Source organism: Sebastes fasciatus, chromosome 16, assembly GCF_043250625.1.
Source record: "Sebastes fasciatus isolate fSebFas1 chromosome 16, fSebFas1.pri, whole genome shotgun sequence".
Taxonomy (NCBI): Eukaryota; Metazoa; Chordata; class Actinopteri; order Perciformes; family Sebastidae; genus Sebastes; species Sebastes fasciatus.
Genome location: NC_133810.1, coordinates 18,669,839 through 18,681,039, shown reverse-complemented (window position 1 = coordinate 18,681,039; position 11,201 = coordinate 18,669,839). Strand labels below are relative to the sequence as shown.

The following is an 11,201-nucleotide window of genomic DNA, read 5'->3' as shown; positions in this document are numbered from 1 at the left end:
CCTCGGCGAGGCAAAAGGTGACACTGACACGCTATCCTCTGGTGGACAGGCGGGTCTATTACACGCTTTGGCTTGATATCAGGTTGCAGCATAGGGAATATCAAAGAAATATGGAGGCTAAATGAAAAAAAAGCAGTGGTAAAATACAGCTTTTAAAAACTGATCCATCAGAAGTGACTGCTACCTACCAACAGCTAAATACGCTGAAGTTCATGAAGTGGTCGGAGACATGCAGCAATTTCAAGAATCGACTGCTGGCGGATATTAGAGACTTCAATAATTACATACAAAATATATTATTCTATTTCACTTTCAGTTCCGTTAATGTGTTTCTTACACACACATACTGCCCGTCGGTCAGTCATCACAAACCGAACAATGAGAGACAGAGAGGCAGGTGCATTGTAAGCTATAGGCCGGTATATCCTGAGACAAACTGAAACCTCTTAATGTGTCCGCACCAGTGTGAGTCTGGATGGACTGAATCAATGCAGAGAAAAGATGCTGCTCTTGCTCCTGCGGGTTATGCTTCCATTAGTCTTGATGGAGCCCAGAACCAGAGATACCGGCTCTAATCTATTTTGGAGGAATTAATGCTGGGAGTCAGGCTGAACCAAGAGTACATGCTGAAGATTACAAAGCAAACTACAACAGATGCTGTACTCGCAATGAACAAAGCATGACGAGTGAATGTAGAGAAGGGGGTATATAGTTCTGGCCTTTCCCTCTGCTCTGCCCTATGCAGACATCCTCCACATGTTTTAGTAGATTGACATTGCTTGAGTCCTAGTTCAAAGGCCCATAACATCTTTTTCTCAATTAGCTTCTTACTATGAGTAATTGGGTCTTATACAGTATGAGCACCCAACTTTCTGCCAAAGTTCAAACAGTTTGAGTTATTTCATGATAGATTTAAAAAAAAAAAAAAAATTGTTTTGTCTGTGTGCTTCTCACTGATTTCAAGTAGGGCTGCAACGATTATTTTCATTGTTGATTAATCTGTTGATTATTTTTTATTAGTTTGGTCTATAAAATGTCAGAAAATGGTGAAAAATGTTGATCAGTGTTTCCCAAAACCCAAGATGACGCCCTCTAATGTCTTGTTTTGTCCACAACTCAAAGATATTCAGTTTACTGTCATAGAGAAAGTAAAGAAACCAGAAAATATTCACATTTAAGAAGCTGGAATCAGAGAATTTAGACTTATTTTTCTTTAAAAATGACTCACACCGATTAATCGATTATCAAAATAGTTGCTGATTAATTTAATAGTTGACAGCTAATCGATTAATCGTTGTAGCTCTAATTTGAAGTGGGTGGGACTTGTTGGAGAAAGGTGATGTCAGATACTAATGTGCACAAATCAAAATTTAGAAACACTTATCAAAATATGACGACATTTGAGGAGTTGTTTGCTTGTGTCAATCAAATCTGACCACACCACATCCACACAGTCCTGATGAAGCATATTATCTGAGTTTTTGTTTTTAACTCATAATATAAAATGTTATTTTCCAAATTTTTACTTTGATTGTTGCACATTTAGTTTAGAATATTAAATGTTTTCAAGATTTGAAACAATGTTTTCACAGGGCACAGCTTGTTAAATGTAAAAAAAAAAGCCATTTCTAATGCTCAGATTTTGCAGCTTTGCTAGAAAATCTAATCATTAATTAAAAAAATTATAATTTGTTGGCCCGATTTACCAATAAATTCTAAACACGTGGGGCGCCTTACAACATTGTCTCTTGGGCTGGTAAAGATTTTAAAAAATATCAAATATGTCAGGCTGAATTTTAGGGAAATAGTACAAAATTATGTTTAGAATATCATATTTGATGTGACCGTGCAGGCGTAAGAAAAGTTGGTTGTGTTGGACTCAAATATTTCACTCAGTCTAAGGCATTATACTTAAGGTGACCAGACATCCCGGTTTGTCCGGGATCGTCCCAGTTTTGAGATGGGTGTCCCGAGTCCCGACAAATATCTATAAAACACTGTAATGTCCCGATTTTCAACATTCACTAACAAATTGTCCCGGTTTTCACCACAATATACAATAGTACGTCTATGGTGAGTGCATAAGCGCAAACATGTGCATGTGCATGAACGTGTGGTACACTTACGGGTCCCGGTTTTGGGGGTTTGAAAATATGGTCACCCTAATCATACTGTACTGTAGCTTCAAGCAAGAGTTGAAACAAGTAGTGTCAAACAGTGTTTGGTCTACTGTGTAAATGTTTTTCCTCCTCTTCCTCACTTCTTCAAAGCTACTAAAAATACATTTATGGGGAAAATTAGGTTTCAAGAGGTTAGTCAATTGAAAAGATCCTTTTCCTAACAGTCACCCTGCAGCATTTAAACAACTTGTGGGTGCCACCTAGAGGTGAGAGTCGTTCACTGAACATCTGTGTGTTCATGAGTTGCAGCAAAAGTAATAAAGTAGTAAAAGTAGACTTTATATCGCTTTCCCGTTCCCATCAGTTGCGAACAGGAAGTTGTTTTAAGATTACTACTATTTATAATCAAATGTATCCATCCTCTCCTTTATAGAGTGGGCTTTCAGTGAAGTGAAGTTTGCTTTGTAAATGAAAGTTTGCTATATATATTAAGCAGTGACGAACACTAATTCAGCAAACTCCCCATGAACATGATAAACAAAATCTTACTGACACAATGACCTTTAATCATTTCTTTACATTTATTTCAGGAGACAGCAACGTACCACGAATATAATAATGAGACATCTGTTACAACACAACTCTAATAGACTCATTCATTCACATTTTTTGCACATAATATCAAGTATATTGTCCACCACATCACTGTCACACATAAGAGGTAAGAGGAGGAAGAATGCCTTTAACCCCCTGATATACAGTAACGCAGTGCATCTGTCCCTTTACCTTTGTGCATGTTCCCATTTGATTAATAATCTGTATTGAACACCGTCACATCTGGGGGAAAAGAAACATCCCTTTCCACGCTCTGTTGCAGCTATTGGTTGAGTGCAAGTAAAGCACCTGATTGGGGGCCCACTGATTTTAACCACAACATGATGGCGGAGTGATCTATAAGTGCTATGCAATGGGCTGAGTGAAGGTGTTGCTACATATGCTGAGCAAACGGTATTTTCAGGTTTCTTAGGGGATTCCAGTATTGTGATTTTGAAGTAGATGAGACAAAAATCAACTAAATGAAATGGAAATTTGTGCAGGAATGTTTAAGGGGACGTAAACACAGAGGAATAAAAGAGTTCACATGACTGAGGCAGACATTAAGAACACGGGCCATTCAATCTGCACTATGTTGCACTGCACTGGGGTTTGGATATGTGGGAGAGGAAGTGAGAGGTAGGAAACTCATTCCTCCAGGGTCCGGAAGGCGTTCTGCATGTCCTCCAACAGCTGGGCGAATTCTGCTTTAATCTTAGCTTCGCCATCCTTCACAGGGTCCTAAAGAATCAGAGAATGAATTATGTATTTTGACTGATGAGAAATAGACACAAACATAAAAACAAACATGAAGAACAAGATAATCTCTAGAGATGCACCGATTGCAATTTTCTTGGCCGATTCCGATTTCCAATTTTTTAAAAGTCTGACCTGCTGATTCTGATTTACTTTCTAACAACTGTAATTGACAGCAGGGCTCCAGATGAATTTTTTTTTTACCACTATCCCAAAAAAAATTTCAACCATCCCAAAGTCAGTGTAAACCGTCCAAAATTCCAAATGTTATCCTTTTAAGTCGTTATTGTCATCTATTTTAGTTATTTGCATAAAAACAAATAAATGATTAGGAAATAAATGATTGTATTTTTATTTAAATACTTGCTTTGATTAAAAAAAATCTTGGCATTAGTAGTTTTATGCATCATAAGCTGCTTAGCACTAGTGTCTATTTTATATTGTTGTGAAAACATCTTCAAACAACTGTATTTACTCAAGTTTTTCGCCAAAAACTAAATTTTACAAGATTACAAATGAACATAACATGATAGCGTTATAATTTACCTTCGTCCGATATTATTTTTTACTGAATAGAGCTTGAACACATCATAATGCAATGTAACCAACCTGTATGTGTGTGTGTGTGTGTGTGTGTGTGTGTGTGTGTGTCATGCGACAGCGTCAGCACATCTGTGTAAATGTGATCTGAAATATGAGACTGATTGGCAGGTGATTGATTGGTGCATCTCTAATTATCTCCTCCACAAAATGAGGAACAATCGTGTACCTTGAACTTCATGGAGCTCATTTTGTACAGGATCTCTCCCATGTTCTCCTTGATTATGGCCCAGGTGATTTTGTTGTCACTCTGTGCCGTGGTCTCCACCGCGTGTCGGGCCATGTCGTAAAAAGAGATCATGTTCGAGAGGATGCCAACAGTTTTGTAGAAGGGACAGAACCTGTGTGTAGGGACAGAAAAATATGTTAAGCTCACAGTTTATGTAATAATCAAGTGACGGAAAAATATTTAGACATCTCCCCTTCATACCTTTTTCCATTGTTTCCACAGAAATCACTTGAGGTCTTAAAATACATTCATTTCCAATATATATATATATATAATTACTGTAGCTCATGGCTATATTTTCTAGAAATGTTGCTAACTTCCTCTTGTGAGAAAGAGGTTGGTGAGATGTTTTATCTTCACCTGTCGTAGGGGGTGTAACCGTTCTGCTGCAGGAAGTCGTCCTTAATGAGCTTTGCGACTTCTAGAGTGATCTTGTCCGATTCAGCAAGAGAAGCCTGTGAACAAAACAAGATCGTGTGGATCAGCCCACTTTATTTTCTTCAGAGTTGTTGATTAACCAGTTTGGCTTGCTAACGATTTAAATGATTAACTCTACATCTCTAACAAAAACCTCTTCTATACAACACAGATTTCACACACAAATGCATCGATTAAGTGGCTGTAAAAATGTGAGCATTTAGGGGAAAATGTTTTAGAAATTAAATTCAGGGGGAACCATGTTATATAATCTCAACTGAACTCACCTTGCCTACAAGCTGCACGATTTCAGCCAAGTCCTCCTCCTCCTGTAGAATCTCCTTTGCTTTTGTACGGAGAGGAACGAACTCGGGGAAATGTTTGTCATAATATTCATCCAGAGCTCGTGTGTACTTGCTGTAGCTAATGAGCCAGTTTACTGAAGGGAAGTGCTTCCTCTGAGCCAGCTTCTTGTCCAATCCCCAGAACACCTAAAAAGAAGAAAACAAAGAAGATTGACACACACACTAAGGCTGTGGTCAAATAGTCATAAAAACTTTTTCCTAACCACTTTTTCTTGACCTTGATGAAAAACGAGAATTCATAAGGACTTAAGAAAAGACAACCGCGGTGCTAAGAGAATCCGACTGTACTTACACGAGTAACTATTTATAACACAGAGAAAATGAGTACAGTTACAAACTCAACGCTGTACAATTCAAGTAAGGATTCCTGTCCAAAACAGAATCACACCTCCTAAGAAGGATGTTTTCAATTTATCCACAATGTACAATTAATCAGCGATGGCGGATGTCATTGATGGCCGAATGGTGCGTCGCTTTAAATGTTGCTGCTGCAAGGAATTCTTGGACGGCATTATCTCCTTTTTTTTGCTAAAGGAGATAAGAAAGGAAGCATTGAAGCACCTTTCCTTAGTATTTAGTGCTGCCACTTAGATACTTCCAGGTCATTTCACTGAGTTAGGAACCTTCCTAAGCTAAAAAGACTATTCAACCGCAGCCTTAAAAAATAGTGTGCAAGAAAGAAATATTGACTGCAAGGTCAAATGTTAGGATCGAGGGCTGAAGAGCCATTGCTTACCTGAACAATGCCCAATGTGGCTGAAGTGACGGGGTCTGAGAAATCTCCACCAGGGGGCGACACACTAGGAGGAATGCACAGTATTTAGGGAAAAGTCAGTCCAATAATTGATAATGTACATTGCGTGTTTAGGTTTGATTTATTAGGCTGCATACTTTTTTTATTCCCATGAAAAAGGAACTAGAGAAATATGTAAAGCTAATCACAAAGTCTAGCTGTCAAATACCTTTTCAACACCCACTGTTTTGCACAAATCTTTAAAAATCATACAGAAATAAAAATAACTTAGAATAGGTGGAGATGGTTATTTCACCACCAAAGGCAGATTCAACCGCGCAAAAAAGTGCAGCTACAAGACATTAAAGACATTTTCTAGAAAGGGGGAGAGAGAGGGGGAGACATACGGAAATGGCCACAGGTCAGATTCGAACCCAGGTCACCGCGGTTAGGACTCAGCCTTGTTACAGTATATGAGCGCCAACTCTACCAACTGAGCTATCGGGGCGCCCATCCCTGCTTTAATGAAAGTCAACTCACGCTCCTACGATGCTGACGCTGCCTTCTCGCTCTGGATTTCCCAGGCACTTCACACGGCCAGCGCGCTCATAGAAGGAGGCGAGCCTGGCACCCAGGTAAGCAGGATATCCACTGTCTACAGACAACAACATACACAAACTGTCTCACAGTGTCCTTACAAATACACATCAATCAATCACATCTATCATGAACTTACCAGCAGGCATTTCAGCTAATCTTCCAGAGATTTCTCTCAGAGCTTCGGCCCATCGAGACGTCGAGTCGGCCATCATGCTCACATGATAGCCCATATCTCTGAAGTATTCAGACAGTGTGATCCCTGCAGATATAATTACATTCAATTGACAAATTGGAGTCTCCCAACAATTACAAACAGGAAAGAAACAAAGGCATTTACTTAATGTTAACTACTCCAACATCATTCAACATGGGATTTCAGGCAGTTTTCTTATAAATAAACAAGAAAGGGAAAATTCACTTTTCATTTTGAATTGTCATAATGGTATTTAAAATGTTCTCTATAAAGTGAGTGGTTGGTACCTGTATAAATTGAGGCCTCTCTGGCAGCCACAGGCATGTTGGATGTATTAGCAACCAGCGCTGTTCTCTTCATGATGCTCTCAGTCTTGCCATCGACCTCCATAGTAAGCTGTTGGGTACGAGCAGTGATAACATAATACAATGTGAACGCTGGTGCTGTATAGACCATTTTACAGTTGTAAACGTAAACATCCCAAATGTGTCCCTGGCTGCGTCCGAAATCGCATACTATGCACTACATACCAAATACGTGTACTATCTTTCAACATATATTTGTGTGAATAAACAGTAGTATGTATCTTTTCGGACGCACTGATGAGTAATTTACGTCGTCACTTCCTGAGAGCCTCCTGGCCAGTTAGAGATGTGTAACCATGGTAACCCGTGCCAACTTCATGTGACCAGAACAACGGTTTGTGAGAATTAAAGTCTGAATTCATTTAAAGTATATATTACACCTAGCAAAGTGAAATCTTACAGAGCGGTCTGTCAACGTCTGTTACGAAAGTTGTCGTCACTACCACATTGCATCGTAGGATTTTTAATGCCGCCGTAGTGTCCAGCGTTGCATACTTTAATATTTCACCGGAAATAGTATGAAATTCATGTACTATTTTTTTCATACATACTAAAAAATCTCACATACTGTTTTAGTGTATTAAATAGTATGTTGGTATGGAATTTCTAACGCAACCCCAGTTTATTTCCTGTTGTAGTGTATGCGATTGACATCAGCTGACAGGAAGTAAACATGGACCAAAGCTGTTGCCTAGCAATGCAATTCTATTGACGATTTTTTGCTCTAAACAACAACTGAAATCATTAGTTTCTCTTTACTCCTTTGTTCTTTTTTAAACTTAAAAAGGAGCTGAAAGTGGCCCGGTAAAGTAGAAATCACAGATATGACAAATTGAAAACTTTTTGTTCTTCCACCTACCTCAGGGAAATCCCGCAGCACTTCAGACATTTCATTTCCACGCTCTCCGCATCCAACGTAGACAATGACGTCACTGTTGGAGTACTTGGACAACGACTGCGAGATCACCGTCTTTCCACATCCAAATGCACCGGGTATAGCAGTGGTGCCGCCCTGCACACAACTGTACAGCACGAAGGTCATGCAGTTTCATTTGCAGCTTACAGATTTTAAGACTCATTTTATTAAAGTTTAAAGTAAAAGCACAAGTGAAAATAGAGGCTGAAGTTGTTCAACTCAACTGGCATGGACTACTCACGGGAAAAGTGCGTCCAGAACTCTCTGACCGGTCAGCAGCGGATGATTAGCAGGCAGCTTCTCTGTGACGGGGCGGATTTGTCGTACCGGCCACACCTGCATCATGGTGAACTTCTCCTTCACGCCTTCAAATTCAAGCTCCAGAACCACATCCTGGATGCAACAAGATCAGAAAATGAAGTCTCACAGAAAGTTTGATCCAACAAACAAGCGTTTTGCTTCTGGATAAACACTCACAGAAATGTCGTAGTTTCCAGGTTGGGCTAGGTAGGTGACGGTGCCTCTGTTGCGAGGTGGAAGCATCAGCTTGTGCTTTATTAAGGAGTTTTCAAACACCATGCCGTAGATATCGCCACCTGTCACGTGACTGCCGACCTGGAGAGGAGATTATGTGAAATTACAACAGTTGCAGAGGAGAGAAATCCACACTACACTGTATTTTTCTTACCCGAAGACTCTGGCCGGGAGAAAATTCCCATTTGAGGTCTCTGTTAAGAGCACCAATGTTTACTCCTCTTGGGATATAGATGCTTTGAGTGAGGTCATTGATGTCTTTTAGTGGACGCTGGATACCGTCAAAGATGGAGCCCATGATTCCTGGTCCCAGCTCTACAGACAGGGGTTTTCCCGTCCGAAGGACAGGGTCACCGACAGACACACCAGCTGTGGCATCAAGTTAAGGAAAACCAAACAAACCTCAGGCACTTTGACGCTACAGAGGAAGGTAATATGGCAGCGGAAAGGATACATGTCTCCTCGTAGACTTGGATAGTCGCCATGTCTCCCTCTAAACGGATGATTTCTCCCACCAGCTCACTGTGACCTACACGAACCAGCTCGTACATGGCTGCTCCTGCCATTGCAGTAGCCGTCACCACTGTTATAGAAATATAGAAATTGATACAATGAACAAATCTGTTGGACAAGGAATTATGCTGAAAATTATCACATCCTCATATTTTACAGAATAAGTTTTTTTTGTTTACTTTTTGTATTTGGAACATTCAAACTGCTTTTGGCATCATTGGGCAAAAATTCTATAATAATCTTTCAGCGTATTATAATTCAACTGTTCTGAGAGAAAACTATACTTCTGCACCTTCTCATGGCTCTGATTTCAGGCTGTAAAAAATCTAGCCCGTGACAGGAGACTTTGACCAATCACAGGTCATTTCATTGAGAGAGCGTTCCTGCTGGCTGTTCATTCAACGGAGGCAGCTGTCAATCACCCGTGAACTCCGATAAACCGTCAAACTAGGCAGCTTTGATCAAATATGAATCAATATTCTGTAACTGTAATGCCTATTTGTCGCAACAAATGTTTTCAGAAACATCTGTTAGTGTCTGTTTAGCTGTATAATGAGAAAGTTTTCTCCGGCTGGTGGGCGGTGCTTGGTATTTCCTGAACTGATGTCAACATGGCTGCCGGGTCACAAACTTTCTCATTTTGCAGCTAAACAATACACTACAAGATGTTTCCAAAAACATTTAAGGTGAGAAATATGCAATACAGTAACAGAATATTGATTCATATTTGATCAGCGATTGGTTGTTTTCCTCCGGTCTGTGAAATCTTGCAGATGCCATTAGGAGCACCGGAGGATACAGAGGCACATGATTCTTTTCAGATTACCTGTCTCAAGCACTACTGTCAGGATATAGTGACCGTTTTATAAAATTAACTTTTTTTTAAAAATCATATTTGCTCCAATTCTACCCACTGCTGCTTTAATAAAATAATGCGGTTTTTTTTATTAATACAAAATGGTAAGTAGCTTTTGGCCTAACAGATCCTAAACAATGCAATTTAGCCATTTAAAAGAAAGGGGCAATATAAACCAGACCTGGTCCAGAAACTCCATGTACATATCCAAACTGGCTTTCTCTCTCCTCATCCTGGATCTTAGGAAGGTTTGAGGTATCCATTTTGATGGTTTCTGTCCTGCAAAAAATAGAGGAAAGAATACGAGACACAGATGCTGTTAATTTAAAGTGAATACACTCAGCAGAGGCACCTTTCACATCATTTAACACACATACCATGCAGTACCTCATCTTAGTTAATGATAGTTGCAAACATGGCAGTCTATGACTTTACACTCCACGATGAGATGGAAATGTAGATGTGCACCATATTACATTACAGAGTGACAGCACAGTGCTGTCTACAGAATAGATGAGCATGTCTGGCAGTGGAAGGTCACAAGCTAACTGAGCTGAAGCTGCACATAGTTCCTCTTCCACTCAGGGTTGAAGAGAAGGTAAAGTAAATTACTACTGTCCACCGTTGAGGACATGTCCGCTATCCATATGGTCGCATAATGGTTGTTACTACACACACTTACCGTTGAGAGCAAAGCTGATTTGTGTGCGTCTTAGTAAGGTTACTAGCTAGCAAACACTAGCTATCTTCTTCATCATCGTCACACACAGGTTGAGCTATATTAACGCTCATTCGCTAAATGTCTGGTCCAAGACTGGCAGGAAATATCAAAGTGTAATAAATCCAGTTAAATATCTTACCTTGTCTGAATATACAGTTGTCCAGGTTTGTGTCGTAACGCAGCAGGCTGAGGAGGAGCTTCCCTCTGTGTTAATCACCTGCCAGGCACCGGACTGTCACGGGAAGAAAACATCACCATTGTGGCTCAACCGGTTTCCTCCGCTCTAACTTGATTGGCTATCTGTGGAGCCAACATGGCGTCCGGGGCTCTACAGTTTCTCAGTCGACGATAAGTTCCGCCGGTGTAAACACGTCCACCAGGCGCATCCCTGACCTCTGCTGGATATAAATGAAACGTTCACCTCAACTAACCAACTAGGATTGTTTCAGTGTTTAAATAAATGAAGGTACAACCACTTTATCTTTACAATTTAATTTATATTTTCGCAACCATGCCCTTTACTTTAACTACTTCATAACTATTGTACAGAAAAATACCAACTGTAAATATAAAGTGATTTATAGGCTATATCATTTTAATCAATCATTGAGTGGCATCTCATGGGATTTTCAGCTATGACTGTAATAAATAACTTATTAAAAAAATACACAACTGCTACAATGCTGCAT

At 39.8% G+C, this 11,201-nt stretch overlaps 1 protein-coding gene across 1 annotated transcript; it reads right to left on the bottom strand.

The window, feature by feature from the left end:
* Window positions 1-2,682: 2,682 nt before the first annotated feature.
* Window positions 2,683-10,790, bottom strand: LOC141752490 (V-type proton ATPase catalytic subunit A-like). Its single transcript, XM_074610487.1, has 15 exons — window positions 10,652-10,790; window positions 9,973-10,070; window positions 8,877-9,005; window positions 8,577-8,791; window positions 8,366-8,503; window positions 8,130-8,281; window positions 7,832-7,994; window positions 6,895-7,003; window positions 6,551-6,673; window positions 6,355-6,469; window positions 5,818-5,881; window positions 5,004-5,207; window positions 4,660-4,754; window positions 4,240-4,411; window positions 2,683-3,455 (listed from the first exon to the last, which is right to left on the bottom strand). The coding sequence occupies exons 2-15, from the start codon at window positions 10,052-10,054 to the stop codon at window positions 3,363-3,365; spliced, it is 1,854 nt and encodes a 617-aa protein (XP_074466588.1). The 5' UTR covers window positions 10,055-10,070; window positions 10,652-10,790; the 3' UTR covers window positions 2,683-3,362.
* Window positions 10,791-11,201: the final 411 nt, after the last annotated feature.

Bases quoted from the DNA above. Each gene is read 5' to 3' on its own strand.
- LOC141752490 (XM_074610487.1), bottom strand. From the start codon at position 10,054: ATGGATACCTCAAACCTTCCTAAGATCCAGGATGAGGAGAGAGAAAGC. The intron at 9,006-9,972 runs GTCTGGTTTATA...TTTCTATAACAG, and splicing joins ACATGGAGTTTCTGGACCAG to TGGTGACGGCTACTGCAATG. The intron at 8,792-8,876 runs GTATCCTTTCCG...TTGATGCCACAG, and splicing joins CCAAGTCTACGAGGAGACAT to CTGGTGTGTCTGTCGGTGAC.